The sequence below is a fragment of the Myxocyprinus asiaticus genome, chromosome 10, assembly GCF_019703515.2.
Source record: "Myxocyprinus asiaticus isolate MX2 ecotype Aquarium Trade chromosome 10, UBuf_Myxa_2, whole genome shotgun sequence".
Classification (NCBI taxonomy): Eukaryota; Metazoa; Chordata; class Actinopteri; order Cypriniformes; family Catostomidae; genus Myxocyprinus; species Myxocyprinus asiaticus.
The window spans coordinates 8,623,632-8,642,201 of NC_059353.1; the positions used below are offsets into that span (position 1 = coordinate 8,623,632).

The 18,570-nt window shown below is 39.9% G+C and overlaps 1 protein-coding gene across 4 annotated transcripts in view; it reads left to right on the forward strand.

Moving 5' to 3' along the window:
- The window catches only part of LOC127447258 (disco-interacting protein 2 homolog A-like), a 213,976-nt gene that overhangs the window by 159,090 nt on the left and 36,316 nt on the right, over nt 1-18,570 (forward strand). For 2 of the 4 annotated variants that reach the window (XM_051709019.1, XM_051709022.1), the window contains exons 5-13: nt 2,438-2,683; nt 5,845-5,976; nt 8,287-8,319; nt 11,484-11,603; nt 14,825-15,022; nt 15,118-15,209; nt 17,586-17,696; nt 18,033-18,156; nt 18,242-18,351. In XM_051709019.1, the coding sequence (XP_051564979.1) occupies nt 2,438-2,683; nt 5,845-5,976; nt 8,287-8,319; nt 11,484-11,603; nt 14,825-15,022; nt 15,118-15,209; nt 17,586-17,696; nt 18,033-18,156; nt 18,242-18,351 (1,166 nt within the window). The remainder of the gene's footprint in view (nt 1-2,437; nt 2,684-5,844; nt 5,977-8,286; nt 8,320-11,483; nt 11,604-14,824; nt 15,023-15,117; nt 15,210-17,585; nt 17,697-18,032; nt 18,157-18,241; nt 18,352-18,570) is intronic. The other 2 variants (XM_051709021.1, XM_051709020.1) reach the window with 2 other exon arrangements.

Below are 18,570 nucleotides of genomic sequence, written 5' to 3' on the forward strand. Positions count from 1 at the left end.
GATCATCTTTTATTTTGTATGGAATAACTTATGTAATTTATTTATAATAGGGAAAATATAGTAGGGAAACTGGAGTCATGTGTGTTACCATAACTGCAGAATCACACGTTTCATCTCTGACCACATGAGCATGACATCATATGGGGTTTTCACCCTTATCCCTCATCAGTTCCCAAAACATTTGATATTTTAGTTCTCTTTGTCTTTCATAATGATCATATATTGGTCCTCCTGAATTTTATAATGCAAATTTGGGCCAGATTTTATAATAAAGATGTTTTAATATACAGTGTCTTCAAAAAGTATTTGGACACTCAAGCCACACGTGATAAATGTCATTGATTTAATGTCACTGCATTAAATAACAAAATATCAAACCAAGTGACATTTATTATAAAAAGAAAAGATAGCTCACAAGCAAAACATTTCACAGTAAAATGTTTTTTTAGGTTTTGAATGATTAAACAATAGATATGCTGTTAAATGAAGACAAAACTACTTGAACACATTCACCTGTGTGAACGTGACTTCATACATCCATAAAAAAATCACCTTGACACCAGTTGCTTGAATTGTAATTGCAAAAATGGCTCATAAAAGTGAAGCTTAAGCAGCATTTGTGTGCAGGTGCCACTTGTTTTGATATTGTGTTATGTTATGTGTGGCTTAAAGGAATTGTTCACCCAAAAATGAAATTTCTCTCATCATTTACTCACTCTCATGTCATCCCAGATGTATATGACTTTCTTTCTTCTGCAAAACACAAATGAAGATTTTTAGAAGAATATTTCAGCTCTGTAGGTCCATACAATGTGAGTGAATGAAGTCCAAAACTTTGGAGCTCAAAAAAGCACATAAAAGCAGCATAAAAGTAATCAATTTGTCTCCAGTGGTTAAATCTATATCATCAAAAGTGATATGACAGGTGTGGGTGAGAAACGGATCTATATTTAGGTCTTATTTGACCATAAATCTCCACTTTCAAACAGCCCTCCTAAGTGCTCTTCTCACCTGAGAGTTCTCTTTTGTTTTTAGCGATTTGCATCTTCATGTATATTGCCACCTAGTGGGCAAGATAAAGATTTAACCACTGGAGTCTTATGGATTACTTTTTTGCTGACTATTTGTGCTTCTTTGAGCTTCAAAATTTTGGACCCTGTTGGACCTGTGGACCTACAGAGCTGAGATATTCTTCTAAAAATCTTTGTTTCTATTCTGCAGAAGAATGAAAGTCATACACATCTGGGATGGCATGAGGGGGAGTAAATGATGAGAGAATTTTCATTTTTGGGAAAACTGTTCCTTTAAGTGTCTCTATACTTAAAGTAGCTGCTGTATATTTGTGTTGTTGTTATACTGTATTTTAATCATATTGAATCATATCTACATTAAAAAAGTGCAGCCTTTTCAGTGAAGTAATATTTAAGGTCTGCAGCATGTGTACTACATGTGAAACTAATTGACAACTGTCAGTCTTTGGAGAATTAAATGAAAAAGAAAGGTTTGACAAACACATTTTTGTTTTCTACATCATGATTTATTATTTGGTAATTGGGGGCAGGTGGTATTTTTAATGTGTCTATGTGCTAAAAGTTTTAAAAGGACAGGAGCATTTAGATTATCCTCAAAGCTAACAGACATGGACCAATACTCCAAATTATTTTGACTTCATGGGGTCTTTAAGAGTAGGCATTATAGTATTATCGTCGACAGGCCTTTTCAGCAATATTCAGCAAAAGCAAAAGAAAATCAAAAATGGCTTCAACCCTACTACTTGCAAAACACACATTTACATTTTTTAATGTTCTATTGCAAAACATTTTTATTTAATAAATCACTGATAACACTAATGTGCTGTTTTTTAAAAAAAAAATTTTTTTATTTTGTTTCTCCCCAATTTGGAATGCCCAATTCCCAATGCGCTCTAAATCCTCGTGGTGGCATAGTGACTCGCCTCAATCCGGGTGGCGGAGGACGAATCTCAGTTGCCTCCACGTCTGAGACCATCAATCCATGCATCTTATCACATGGCTTGTTGAGTGCGTTACCGCGAAAACGTAGTGCGTGTGGAGGCTAACCCTATTCTCTGCGTCATCCACGCACAACTCACCATGCACCCCACTGAGAGCGAGAACCACATTATAGCGACCACGAGGAGGTTAACCCAACGTGACTACCCACCCTAGCAACCGGGCTAATTGGTTGCTTAGGAAACCTGACTGGAGTCACTCAGCACACCCTGGATTCGAACTTGTGACTCCAGGTGTGGTAGTCAGCGTCTTTACTTGCTGAGCTACCCAGGCCCCCCCAACATGCTATTTTTAATTTTTCAAATGGCAAAATTATATTTCATCAAGTAAGACTGCCCCATCAGACATCTCATTTATTGAGGTTGTCTCTTAACCATCTCTGAATCCTCCTGTTGTTGACTTTACAGACACCTCCTCCGCATCAGAAGACGAGGGCTCACTGCGCCGGCAGGGACGGATCGCCTCCTCGTCTCCTTATCAGGCACACCCTAGCGTAGAGCACTGGTTTAACAGAGTCATCCAGGGCTCGTCCACATCATCATCTGCATCCTCTACCTCTTCCCACCCTGGAGGGAGAACCCACCACACCACAAACACCACCTCCGCCTCAGCCACTACAGTACTGGCCGACCTCATGGCACACACCCAGCTAGGTAACCACGACTCCACCTAACCCCACTCTAGATCTGCAGAATGGACATTCTTGTAGGCCTCACGCCTTCTGCTTTCAGATTTTGCCTAATGTACATGTCTTTCCATGTTTACATGCAGGTTAGTCCTCAGCTATATGCTGTGCCCTGCCTAAAAAGACCAGTATATGTTTTGTTTTGGATGCTGGTGTTGTAAACAGGCTGCTTTAAAGGGATAGCTCACCCCAAAACTCACTTTCATGCCATCCCAGATTGTGTATGACTTTCTTTCTTCTGCTGAACACAAATTAAGATTTTTAGAATATTTCAGCTCTGTAGGTCCATACAATGCAAGTCAACAGGGTCCAAAACAGGGTCCAAAACTTTAAAGCTTAAAAAGCACATAAAAGGCACCATAAATGTAATTCATAAGACTGCAGTGGTTAAATCTTTGTCTTCAGAAGTGATACGATAGGTGTGGGTGAGAAACAGATCAATATTGAAGTCCTTTTATACAATAAATCTACACATTCAAACAGCCCTCCTAAGCACTCTTCTCTCCTATGAGTTCTTCTTCTTTTGTTTTTGGCCATTCGCATACTTCAAGCATATCGCCACCTACTGGGCAGGGAGGAGAATTTATATTTCTCACCCACACCTATCATATTGCTTCTGAAGACATGGATTTAAATACTAGAGTCGTATGGATTACTTTTATGATACTTTTATAGTGATTTTTTAAATTATTTTGCCGTTTGAAACAGTCCTCACAATATTACAGGCAAACAAAAGATCTAAGCAGGTTCCAGTACTGATGTGCTGAAACCTTTCTGCTAAAGGAATAATTCACAAAATTGATGATTCTCTCATTATTTACTCATAATCATACCATTTCAAACCCGTATGACTTTCTTTTTTCCATGGAAGACAAAAGGAGATGTTGGGCGGAATATTCACGCTGCCTTTTTCCATACAATGGAAATTGATGTTGATTTATTTTATGGCTTCAAAATGGACAGTAAAAGTACAATAAAAGTAGTCCAAACTCTGTAATTCTCAAATCTCTTGATGCACCAAGTGTGACTGTGTGCGAATGAGAACAAGGCACAACAAGGGAGGGGAAGAAACTAAAGTCCATAGTCATATGGACTGTTTTTATGGTAGTTAAATGGGATTTTTTGGAGCTTGACAGCCTTTGGTCACTGTATGCTCTTATTATATGGAAAAGAGCAGTGAGAAAATTCAGCAAAATCTATTTTGTGTTCCATGGAAGAAAGAAAATCATTCGGGTTTGGAATGACATGAGGGTGAATAAATGATAATAGAATGTTCATTTTCCATGACAAGTGAGACACTTAGCTATGCTATAAATTCTGTTTACAGAGCTCTACTTATAAAATATTTGTATTCCCCTCATTTCTGCCCTCTCTCCTCTTTCTCACACACTCTTTTTCTTTCTTTCTTTCTGTCCTTGAAGGGCACTATCAGTATGCTGGGTGCTGACTGTAAACAACCGCAGATTTCACAGTGTCAGAGGCACTCTGTGGGTCCACTGTTCTAAAAATGCCTGCCAGACAAACCCAAGCGTAAGAGCGAAGATGAAACGCAAAACAGCCTTTTGATTAGTAGCGTGGAAATTTGCTTATATAGGCATATAAAGCTCTTCTGTTGGGCCTTTGGAATAAGAAGAAATAATAAACATCCCATATAATTAGTAAGAGAGATGATAGGGTCTTAAGAAGTGTCCAAACCAGGCACAACGCGACAAGTTTCCAGTGTCAAGTCCACACTGAAAGTGAAATATAGTGTAAAGTGACAAAATCAGAGCCGATCATAGCATATTTGATGTATAACCCTTTAAGCTCTGAGGGTGTTTTTGAAGATTTCCTGTTGCAGTGGCATACCCAAAATTAAAGGCTTATAACTCTTTTCAGATTTGTTAATGATATAGATTGTAATAAATTCTGAGACTCTCAGCCTAAGAAAATGCTCAAAAATCACAAAAAAACTTGATCCAAAAATTGACTTTTTTTCCCCTGATTTTTCTGATTTGACATTATATATCTCTGGGTTTAAATAAGGTGGCTCTGAAAAACTGCTGTTGTTTTGTTCCCAACTTTAATTGAGTAAAATTTTGTGTTGATTCAACAAAGCAATCAAAAGTTATAGCATTACAAAAATAAGTTATCCTAATGTACAAAAACGTCTCCAAGTGTCCAAAAGCCTTTTCAAACAAATAAAACATAATAATTATACATAAGAACTAATTACACATGAAAACACAACAATGCCAAAAGGTTTGCATAGAATGTAGACATGATTTTGAGTTTCATTCTGTGCCATTTGAGTCATCATTGAGTCTGTGTTATTTACATGGCACCATCTCCTGGTGGCCATATGTAACAGTCACCAATCACATGTCTCTCTGTCCAAATATGGATGACATTTTGCACCGATCTGAACCAATCCAATTGGATTAGCATTCCATGAAACTACATAATTTTCATAAATTATAAAAACAGAACACTTCTGATTTGTCAGAAAATTTCAAAGCACTTGTTCAGTTTTGGTCATAATACCTACATGCATTGTAAAGTACAGCTTATAAGCTTTCAAAAGATGCCTATTTTGTGTTGGTCAAGACTGTTGTTATGAATATTTTGACTATTTTTTTTTTCTCGTGGGCCCATCCGAGCTTTAAGGGTTAATATATAGCTGTGTGAAGTTGAATTTTGGACCAATGAGATTTCACTGTGGGTGGGGCTACCCAGTGTGATGTGATAGAAATTATAACCAAGGCTGCATACTGATTTGGGGAGAGACACCAGTATTGGGACATACTGTACTACCACCTCATTAAATTGCGTTGCGTGACGACCTCACAATTCTGGGCTTTTTTTTTTTTTTTTTTTTGGCCATGAGAGAGTCTGGCCATAATAATAATCTAATAGTATCTGAAACACCATTTAAGTTGGATTGTATGTGAATTGGGACAAAATGTTTTGTTTCTTACCACTTATATTGGAGGGATTGACCATTTTAACATTGTAATTGTGCAGTCCACCCACAGTCCCACCAACCCACACCAAATTCCACACAGTTTCTTAAAATATGATTTAATCACATTGTTTATTATGAGTTTAATCCCAAATCCATCCACTGTACTTTGCTGTACCTCATGACAGACAACCACAGCGCCCCCCCGGATGTGACAGGCCTGTCGGAGCACTCGGTGCATGCGGAGCGTCCACAGGTGGCATCAGTGCGAGGGCTTCCACGTGGATACACACATACCAGCGTCATGGAGACTGCTGATGGTGAGTCCCCTAAAGCTTCAACCTGCTGTCGCCATGACAACAGAGTATTTTCTGTGACACCTGTAAGAAACAGAGAACATCAAGTGTACATAAGTGTCACCACTACTTTATGAGATTCAGACTGATTTTGTGTTTTCAGAAACGTTTTAACATTGGACACAGTGTTACTAGCTTTGTTCCAAAACCTTGTGAGCAACCTCGCTGACTATTGCCTACATAGGTAGCTGCCTTCTTAGGAAGCTCCCTAACTGAAATTTCACCTCATAAGTGACTTGTTTTGAACGCCTACCTAGGCAGCAACTCCGCACACCACACAAATAATATTAATCACGTGAAGCAATCAGAAGATTAGTTTAGCGTTAGCAAGTTGCTAAGCTTAAGACATGATACTCTAAAAAGCATAAAAATTAGGGCTGTCCATGTAACACGTTAATTTATTAAGATTAATTAAATGAAAAATAATGCGTTAAAAAATGAACGCAATTGTTTATGCCCCCAATCCGTATGTAAATTTTGTAATAAGGAATGTTCCTACCATCTGACAAATTCAAGCTTGATGTGCCACCTTAATGTGGCATTAGGGGGCACTCAGCGCTCCAGCATAACAGGCAACACACCTTGTCAATTCAGCAAGAGCAAGAGGCAGCACAGCCTTCCACAAATGATGTATTCTTGCACTCAGTGACAGCTGAGCACAACAGAATTCAGGGATCTCGAGACGCATTTATCATCGTTTCAAACTACCTTTAACTTAACACAGCGTTCTAAAAACACAACGCTTATGACTAGAGACGAAAACTTGTGAAACGCGACTCCATCAAAGTGAGACATTCCAAAAGCATCTGTCTTACACATAAAGCGCAGAGGGAAGTATTGCAATAATTGGATTATGTTCAGTGAAAATGGAAATAAAACAAACAATATTTGTCTAAAATACTTTTTGTATTTTAGAAATGCTTAATGTATAAGCTGCCAGGGGGAGGGGCACATTGAAATAAATGTGTATAATGATGTAATGTATTTAATAAATATGTATATGATGTAATGTATTTAAATTATCTGAATTGTAATATTTATTATATATTATATTCATAATTATTGTAATTATTATATACTAAATTATCTTTATTTAGGGGCCTTTCTCAGTAAATATTAATTATTTATTAATTATTAATTAATTTGATAAAAACATTTAATCGATTGATAAACCTACTAAAAATACATGACACACAAATATTGGGTACAATTATTTATTCTAATTAAATTGCATTATTAATTATCATTTTTTTTTTGTTACTGAATGAAAAGTATTTTCTCGACTCGTGCACCACCATGGATACATTCTTTACGTAGATATGAGTTTGTTGCAGTACATAATGTGATTGCTTTTCCACGAAGGATACATGCGAAGTTGCCTTAGAATATGGCTGAAACAAGGTATCTTAGCCCACATCCACACTAATACATTTTCAGTTAAAAACCTTTAGTTTGCAAATGTCATAATTTTCCAAAATTTGCAGTAGGCTACTAGAGAAAATTGTCTCAGTTTTCAGTGGAGGAAAATGCCATTTAAGTGTGAATGAAAGGTGTAAACTCAGTCTGCAAAATAAATGCGTTTTCAATCTAAAATGTATAAGTGTGGACACGTGTTGTCTAGGTAGGCAGCTTGCTAGGTTTTGGAACAGAGCTAATGAAGATGGACTTTCCGTACACATTGGTAGAATTGAATGGCATATTTTTAGGCTGCTTTGAGTTTGTTCCTGCTTGTTTCATCCAGATATCATGTCATCACCAGCATGATCTCATTAAAGGAATTGTTAACCCAACAATGAAAATTCCGTCATTATCTACTCTCATGTTGCTTGAACACTTCTTGATCTCAATCATGATCTCATTTATGCTGCCACACATTCAAACCTGATGCCTCGACAAGACATGTGAGAACCAGTGAAGCTGGGAATCTTCTTTTAATGTATGTAGAAAAGTAGAAGGGTCCTTTGTCTTCCACCGGGGAAAAAATCTGTGACATGAGGGTGTTTAGATGATGACTGATTTTTAGGTGTACTGTGCCTTTAAGACATAGATATAAACATCACACATGCACATCACAAAGAAATACACCAGCCTCATGATTAACCTGCTTCCTTGTCCTCTCTTGTAGCAGTCCCTATGGTGTATTAGTTGTTAGAAGAATGAATATTTGGTTAGGTTACCCAAGATGTCTGTCATGCTTGTTTTGTGAGTCACGGGCTATTTAAAGCAGCTTGATGCAGTGAACATGCGCGTTCATTCACATTCTCTCTTCTCCAGGCTCTGACAGGGGAGATGGTGAGGCCACAGAGGGTATTTATACACATTTATTTCAATGTGCCCCTCCCCCTGGTGTATCTGTGCGTCTGTGTCCCAGCTGTGACCTATGCGTTAAACAGTGTCCACCATGCCAGTTTTTGAAATTATGATCATAGGAAACAGAAGATTGAATCCTAATGTGTCTTTTGTTGTCTTTTTGATTGCCATATAATTCTTTTTTTAGTTTTAGCAGTCATATGACTTTAATAATGTTATCAAAAACTATAATGGGAAGTTAAATACAGTATTTCAAATAAGACACTATTATCTAATGAACTGGATGTCTAGAAATGTCAAGCACTGAAAAGATTTAGGTGTGTTTGTGTTGATCCAAAATGCTTGTTTAGCTATTAATAATGATGAATATATTTATTTGTTGTTATCTGAACAAACCCCTAACCCTAGTATTAAACATCTGGGCGTAATTAATCCTGTAATGTTTATGAGGTTAGACACGTATGATACCTTAAACTGCGCATCTTTTTGAGGAGAAGTGTGCTTTTACTCTTCTATGCAATCATGCTAGGAAGATAGAAACATTTGAGTGAAAACATGCTATAGACCTGAGGGACTAGAATCAACTCTTAATCGCAAATTAGTCACATAATTAGTGCAGTAAGTGAATATTTTTTAATTTAATAAGGCTTAATATGAGAGTCTGTGTATTGTACATTTTTTAATGGCTTCATCAGGTCCTAGAGTGAACTCTGCCATGTGTGTGTGATGCAGAAAGAGATCAGCGGTCTGTGGCTCAGGTGTCTCTTGACAATAGAATGTCAGTGAGCTTCTCAATCATGCATATATACATGACACATCGCAGCTCTCTGTGGAATTCACATCCAGACATTTAACAGACCAATTAAATGATAAATTCATCATCATGTTTTGTCTGAATGTATATGGTTTCGTGCGAGATACTGTTCCATGTGTTTTGTGTGAAGGCATACACGCCTACCTGAGTAGAAACATTTAATGGGTGATTCTATGTAAACTGTTACAAACCAGCTTTGAAGTTTAATTTGATAACACTACATTTGGCAGTATCATTTCCCCAAAAACAGTTCTGTGGTGTTACTGTGAGAGGTGGAAACTATGGGTGTAAATATTTGATTTCACTACAAATCAATTAGATGTTTTACTAAATAATGAGATGCATCATAAAATCTGAAATTTAATCACAATTCAGTTAGATTTGATTACATTAATTTGGTAAAATGTATAATTATTTTCAAAAAGAGGCTGTAGACACAGATAACTGGAGTACAAAAGCAATATACCAGGTTTTACATTCACAGGCTCAAGCATTGTATTTTGGATATGAAATAAATTCATAATACATACATTACTATTATTACGGGAATTACTAGAGTAACTGAAGTCAGTTAGGAAATTCTTTAATAATCGTGATTTATTGATGCATTTGTAACACCAAAAATCATGTACAAGACATCAGTGTACAAAATGTTATTATATTAAAAAATAATAATACTATTATTGCTTACATCTGATATATATAACTCATGAGCCAAAATATTATCACCACTCACAGGGGAAGCAAATTACGTTTATCATCTCCTAACAAGGCCACATGTCAAGGTCTGGGTAAATAAGATGGTAAGTGAAGAATCAGTTCTCGTTGTCAACATGTTGAATGCAGGAGAAATGGGCAGTAGTAAAGACCTGAGCGAATTTGACAAGGGCCAAATTATTATTGTCAGATGACTGGGTCAGAGCATCTCTGAAATGCAAGGCTTGTTGGGTGCTCCCGGTCAGCAATGGTGAGTACCTACCGACAGTGGTCCGAGGATGGACAAACCACATACTGGCAACAAGGTGTTGGACGCCCAAGGCTCATCCATATGTGAGGGCAACGAAGGCTATCCTGTCTGGTCCGAACCGACATATAGTCTACTGTGGCACAAGTCAAAGAAAATTTTAATGATGGTTACGGGAGGAATGTGTCACAACACACTGTGCATCACACCCTGCTGCACATGGGGCTGCGTAGCCGCAGACAGGTCGGAGTGCCCATGGTGACCTGTTGAAAGTGCCTACAATGGGCACACGGGCATCGGAACTGGACCTTGGAGCAGTGGAAGAAGGTCGCCTGGTCCGATAAGTCCCATTTTCTTTTACATCACATGGATGGCCGTGTACGTATGCGCTGTTTAAGTGTTGGCACCAGAATGCAGGGCCCTTGTGGGAAGACGACAAGCCAGTGGAGGGAGTGTGGTGCTCTGGGAAATGTGCTGCTGGGAAACCCTGGGTCCGGCCATTCATGTGGACGTCAATTTGACACGTGCCATCTGCCTAATCATCGTTTCAGACCAGGTACACCCCTTCATGACAATGGTATTCACTGATGGCAGTGGCCTCTTTCAGCAGGATAATGTGCCCTGTCACACAGCATACATTGTTCGGGAATGGTTTGAGGAACATGATGAAGTGTTCAAGGTGTTATGTCTTGGTGGCAGATACCACAGGACAACTTCAGGGATCTTGTAGAGTCAGTGCCTCTGCGGGTTGGTGCTGTTTTGGTGGCGCACGGAGGACCAACAGCAAATTAGGGTGGTCATAATGTTTTAGCTCACCAGTGTATATTTATATATATATATATATATATATATATTAATAAAATGTGTAATTGCTCAGACATGGTTTGCAACACTTATCCTAGAATGACCCTGCTATACATGTGATTGTATGATATTGTTAAATAAGTATTAACCTTTTCATTGCATATTTTGTCCCTGTGTTTATTGTGAATCTATTTGCTTCAAAATAATCTCAAAGCCTTGTATGAGGCATATCCGTAGTGAATGCTTAGATGGACACTTTTAGCAGGAAGCTCATGAATGGCTGATGAGATGGGTATCGGCTTGTTGCTTGGCAGCAAGAGTCCAGCATCCTAAGTCAGAGTCAGGCAGTATTTGATGCTCTGGGTCAGGTGTGTCTACTGAGCACACTCAGTACCATCTCAGACAATCCTCATGGGCGTACAGCTTTTCATTGACTGACAGGCTGTTGTGTGAGACTGTCTTCAAACTCCATTCACAGTGACCTTTCCCTTCATTTTTATCTCACCTTCTGCATCTCTCCATTTTTCTCTCTCTGTCTTTTTGTGTTTCATCGTCTTCTGACACTGTCTCTGTCTGAAGGCGTTCCAGTCAACAGTCGAGTGTCATCTAAGATTCAGCAGCTCCTAAACACACTGAAAAGGCCAAAGAGACCCCCTTTACGAGAGTTCTTCGTAGATGATTTTGAAGAACTTTTGGATGGTAGGTTCATAACACTCATAGAATTAGCTGTTATACACTCACTTAGCACTTTATTAGGAACACTATGGTCCTAATAAAGTGCCCGATGTGGTCTTCTGCTGTTGTAGCCCATCCACCTCAAGGTTCGATGTGTTGTGCATTCTGAGATGCTATTCTGCTCACTACAACTGAACAGAGTGGTTATCTGAGTTACCGTAGCCTTTCTCATTCACCGTTGAACTCTCTATTCGACAAGGCCTTTCCATCTGCAGAACTGCCGCTTAATGGATGTTTTTTTGTTTTTGCTAACATTCGGAGTAAATTCTAGAGACTGTTGTGTGTGAAAATCCCAGGAGATCTGCAGTTACAGAAATACTCAACCAGCCCGTCTGGCACCAACAATCATGCCACGGTCAAAATCACTGAGATCACAGTTTTTCCCCATTCTGATGGTTGATGTGAACATTAACTGAAGCTCCTAACACGTATCTGCATGATTTTATGCATTGCATTGCTGCTACACGATTGGCTGATTAGATAATCGCATGAATAATTAGGTGTACAGGTGTTCCTAATAAAGTGCTCAGTGAGTGTATTTTTAAATTCAGTGATATTACAAGATTGATTGTGGATGATGGAGGCTTGGGTTTGCTGTCACTTTTCTGTAAAGTTAACTTGAATTAACAGGCCACAAGATGTGTCAGTGGAGTCATCCATTCCAACTGAACCAAACCATTTTTCTTCACTTTCATTTAACTCGCTATTTTTCCAAGTACTTTTAACCAGCTGGTGTCAAGGTAGTGGATGTCTAGTGCAAAGTCAGTTCCCCACAATTTTACACAGTTGTCCTAACAGAGTACCTATTAAATATAGACATGTTCTACTAAGTTTGATAACCAGTTTAAGTGTCCAAATACTTTTTGTCGCCATTTTGAACAGTACATTGATTGAATGAAGAGTTTTAAACCTAATAAACTACTAACCTAATAAACTACTACTTTGTGAAATTGTTTCCTTGAAAAGTGTACTTTTGAAATATTTTTTTAATAAATGCCACTTGTTTTGATATTATTTAATGTACAGACATACAGTAACAAGGATTTTGAGAGTGACACTATTAATAACAAATCAGGCTTTTTGACCAATAGGGTGGGCAAGCGGTTTTCTCGTTTCTACGTCTGACTTAGTCTCCATTTTAGGGGGGTAATGCCTCCCGGCATCCCCCCTTAGGCTTGCCATTCACACAAGACAGAAAAATGGCACAAAACAGCATACTTCAATGAAATGAATCGTAAAGTTTATGAGCTGTTTCCACCTGTCAGGCACTGTGCAGTTGTGAGGGCTTGAAGGTGTCTGGAAAGGGTTTATGGTCCTCTTATTCAACACAAGCAATGTCTGTTTGATTACTCTGACAGGTTCAGTCAAACTACCCTGTCTCTACTCCTTGATGCTTTACATCAATCCCTCTCTCTTTAGCTCTGTCATTCACATATCTCTCTCTTGATCTCTATTTATCATTTTTGTTCTAGACCCACAAAGTCTATCCAATCTATTTACAGCTATGTCCCATCTCAATGTAGGGGCACATAAGTCATCCTGACACAGCTGTAGAAACATTAAAAACCACTTGCACATACTCTTTATTTCCATCTCAATTATGTCTTTTTCCATCCCCATCCCTTGATTTCTTTGTCCCCAGTTGGGAAACATATCATCATGTTTAGCCAGACTTTTGACTATAATCAAAGTCTGGTCCTCATTGCAGCTTATATTGGCCAAGAACCGCACACTTAAGCCCAAAGTATACTTCGGTCAGATACAAAGACTAGGTGTCTGCGTACAGGACGTGTGACGCAAATTTCGTCATCAGTAGAGTGCTCGAGCACTGAACGCATGCAGCCTGAATTTTCTAACCACATGTACTCTGAACGCACCTGGAACTATTTGCACTAATTAGTGAGTCCACAAGGTGGCAACACTCACAGTTGAGCCATTATTGTCACGAAGAAGCGCTTGAAGAAGATGTAATTGCCACTAAACAACAGGGGCTGGTTGCACCAGCTATACATAAGTTACAACTTAGGCTAGTTGTGGCATAAATGGGCACTAAGTCACAATTTACGCACTACTAAATATTTGAGCGTTGCGCCATTAAACTTTTGTAGAACGTAACCCTACATATAAACTAAATATTTACGGCAGACTCCGACCAGGAGTAAAGGTTGGAATAAAAAAGCAGACTGATATTTTATGACATCAATGAGGTCATGTTTTACATGACAGGCATCAGTCATTTCGACATACAGTATGATGTTGACATTTATACTTTTTTTACATTTATATTTGTCTACCCAGGAGACAAATGTGGAAACAACAACAGGAATTCTTTAAATTCTGAAGGAATTTAAAGACATCTTTATGGGTCTAAACTCTTGAAGATAAATAGTCCAGTATCTCATAACAGTCGTAGCACGCATGTACCAACCACCTCTGTATGCACGCACAGTCAAATTAAATATTCGTCTTGGAATGGCTACCGTTCAACTGTACACAGACGCTTAGCAATCGCGTCAAAACCGAGGTATACTTTGGGCTTTAGACAGAAGATGCATTTGAGATACATACTACCAGGTATAAATGGCAATGTGTCTATACTCTGACTATGGATATCTGGTTTACTGTACTTGTTACTAAGCCTCAAACAAAGCTCTGAGTATTTTTAAAAGATTTGATGCAACTAAACTGCCAAACATATGTGACAAAGACGCATTGACCGAATAAAACACATTTTGAGTTTTATGCATTAAGTAAAAAGGAAGGTCTCAGGTCTCAACTTTTTGTGTTTCTATCCCAAACCGTTGCCGAGATATATTCATTTGAATGTTGGCTGTCATTTTTTTTTTTTTTAAATGGGCCCCAAAGATTCCAAACAATTTTCAGACATTAATTGACAGAAACTGAAGATTGAATTATCAATACAGGCCCACAAAGCATACTTAATTTTAATATTTTATCATTTAAGAGCATGAAATCAACATTCATAATTTGAATTTAATTATAACATTGACATTATTTGAAAGCTGAGTCTTTGTTTTATCAAAAACAATAGAAAACCCTAAACAGTCAAAAATCACGTTTTTCCAAAAACAGCCCATTATGACTTCTGACTCATTTTGATAAAGAGCCTCACATATGGTTCTTTCTCATTGTCTGTCTCTGACATCACTTCCTTTCCTCTGCAGTCCAGCATCCGGATCCAAACCAGCCCAAGCCGGAGGGGGGTGAGATGAGAGCCCTGGATGGGGAGCCGCTGGGTGTGGTCACGAACTGGCCCCTGTCATTACTGGCTTCCCTGCAGCGCTGGGGCACGACACATCCCAAGAGCCCCTGCCTCACCTCACTGGACAATGCTGGCAAACCCATCTACACACTCACATATGGTACATTTAGGTTTTTTATTTTTAAAACCTGTCATTTGCTTGGACTGCCTGCATCTGAATATGCTCTCATTGTTTGAACGTATTTGTTGTCATAGGAAAGTTGTGGACTCGAAGTCAGAAACTGGCCTTCACGCTGCTGAATAAACTGAGCACTAGGAATGAACCACTACTGCGGCCTGGAGACAGAGTGAGTGAGAGAAAGAGAGAGGCTACGCTCACCAACCACATAGCAACGCCCTAGCAACCACCCAGAAGACCCTAGCAACCATCTAGCAACACCCTAGCGACCACCCAGAACATCCTAGCAACAGTCTGGGAACCACCTAGCAATGCCCTAGTGACCACCCAGAACACCCTAGCAACCGCCAAGCACCGCCCTAGCGACCACCTAGAAACACCGTAGAAATTGCCTAGCAACCACATAGCAATGCCCTAGCGACCACCCAGAATACCCTACCAATGCCCTAGCTATCACCCAGAACACCCTAGCCACAGCCTTGGAACCACCTAGCAATGCCCTATCAAACACCCAGAACACCCTAGCAGCCACCTAGCAATGCCCTAGCAACAACCCAGAACACCCTAGAAACTGCCTAACAACCACATATCAATGCCCTAGCGACCACCCAGGACACCCAAGCAACAGCCTAAGAACCACCTAGAAATGTCCTGGTGACCACCCAGAACACCCTAGAAATCGCCTAGCAACCACATAGCAATGCCCTAGTGACCACTCAGAATATCCTTAAAACGCCCTAGCTATCACCCAGAACACCATAGCAACATCCAAGGAACTACCTATAATGCCCTAGTGACCACCCAGAACACCCTAGCAACTGCCTAGCAATGCCCTAGCGACCACCCAGAACACCCTATAAACCGCCTAGCAACCACATAGCAATGCCCTAGTGACCATCCAGAACAACCTAGCAACAGCCTAGGAATCACTTAGCAATGCCCTAGCAACCACCCAAAACACCCTTGAAACCACCTAGCAACCACATATCAACGCCCTAGCGACCACCCAGAACACCCTAGCAACAGCTTAGCAACCACATAGCAACACCCTAAGGACCTCCCAGAAAACTGTCTAGCAACCACATAGCAACACCCTAAGAACCTCCCAGAACACCATAGCAACCGCCTAGCAACGCTCTAGCGACCACCCAGAACACACTAGAAACCGCCTAGCAACCACATAGCAATGCCCTAGCGACCACCCAGAACACCCTTGAAACCACCTAGCAACCACATATCAGCGCCCTAGCGACCACCCAGAACACCCAAGCAACAGCCTAAGAACCACCTAGAAATGTCCTGGCGACCACCCAGAACACCCTAGCAACTGCCTAGCAACGCCCTAGCGACCATCCAGAACAACCTAGCAACAGCCTAGCAACCACATATCAACGCCCTAGCGAACACCCTAGCAACAGCCTAGGAACCGCCTAGCAATGCACTAGTGACCACCCAGAACACCCTAGCAACAGCTTAGGAACCACCTAGCAACACCCTAGCGACCACCCAGAACACCATAGAAATGCCCTGGCGAATACCCAGAACACCCTAGAAACCATCTAGCAACTACATAGCAACATCCTAAGGACCTCCCAGAACACACATAGCAACCGCCTAGCAACGCCCTAGCGACCACCCAGAACACACTAGAAACTGCCTAGCAACCACATAGCAACACCCTAAGGACCACCCAGAACACCCTTGAAACCACCTACCAACCACATATCAATGCCCTAGTGACCACCCAGAACACCCTAGCGACAGCCTAGGAACTGCCTAGCAACACCCTAGCGACCACCAAGAACACCATCGAAATGCCCTGGCGAGTACCCAGAACACCCTAGAAACCATCTAGCAACTACATAGCAACATCCTAAGGACCTCCCAGAACACACATAGCAACCGCCTAGCAACGCCCTAGCGACCACCCAGAACACACTAGAAACTGCCTAGCAACCACATAGCAACGCCCTAGTGATCACCCAGAACACCAATGCGACCACCTAGAACACCTTAGAAAATGTCCTAGCGACCTGTTCTGTTCATTTTTAGGTCTATACGTTTTTAGATAGTTGATGCATAACATGTCCATGAGATTTAAAAAATGTATTATTTTTTTTACCAATATCAACATTTTAGGTTAAAATTTCAGTAAATATATTAGAGAAAGTGTAGATTTTAGCTATTGTGACTTATCATTTATTTTCTACCATTTTAATCACATTTTTGATTGTCAATGGGGTTTATTTCAGGGTACATGAACTTTCAGAAGCAACGTGGATTTCTTGTGTGATCATGTTACACAATATTTTCTAAAAGTATTAGATGGAGTATAGCAGTGCACATCTCAGGACACATCAACTTTCCAAAAGTATTTTGTGTCAGCTACCCATATGCTGCATAAAACATGTCTACTGTCAGTCAAAATGGGTGTCGATCTCAAACAGTGACTGTGTTAATGTAGCAACAGTGTCAGTAAACAATGTTAAATATCTCACTCACAGGTGTTATCAAAGCTAAACTTTATGTCTGCTGATCTTCACAGGTTGCACTTGTATTCCCCAACAATGATCCTGTGATGTTTATGGTGGCATTTTATGGATGCCTCCTGGCAGAACTGGTGCCCGTGCCCATAGAGGTGCCACTCACTCGAAAGGTAATAATCAATATTATACCAATCCACAGACACAATAACAGATTTAAAGCACAATAGAACCCTCTGCTGGAGCAGGCAGGCTATGACACCTTGGTGTCCTCATGACACTTTTGACTGTCCTCAAAAAACAGCGTCTAATTTCCACAGCTCATCCTTTATAAAGGACACAATAACACAAATCTATTTTTTAATGCTGGTATTGTTGAGGGTTTGATATTGCAGACTATTTGATGAAAGACAGTGATAGAGAGAGAGAGCGAGAGAGAGAGAGAGAGAGAGAGTGTGTGTGGACTACAGATCAGTGTTATATCGATGAATCTCTGTGTCTCTCATCAGGATGCAGGCAGTCAGCAGGTGGGCTTTCTGTTGGGCAGCTGTGGGGTCACTCTCGCCCTGACCACTGACGCATGTCAAAAGGGTTTGCCCAAAGCACAGACCGGAGAGGTCGTCACCTTTAAGGGTGAGTGATTCATGCAAACTTATTTTAATGGTAGTGCTGTACAAGCCGCAGCAATAATGTGTTTGTTTATTTGTTTGTTTTACAGGTTGGCCACGATTGTTGTGGTTTGTTACTGATGGAAAGCATGTTGTGAAGCCCCCCAAAGACTGGCATCCTCAAATAAGAGATGCCAGCAATGAAATAGCATACATAGAGGTAAAAATCAGGCGTACTAACTTTTTTCATTTGATATGTTTCTATCCAAGTTATGATTTAAATGTATGCGAAAAATCGTAATATCACAAAAATAATTTCTGAACAAAGCAGTGTTTCCATCCCATGTGTTCAAGAGAACAAAGTTTCCTTTATCTGAGCAGTAAAAGATTTGGTGACTTTTCCTCCGTTTGCCATCTGAACATACAAAAAAACAACAGG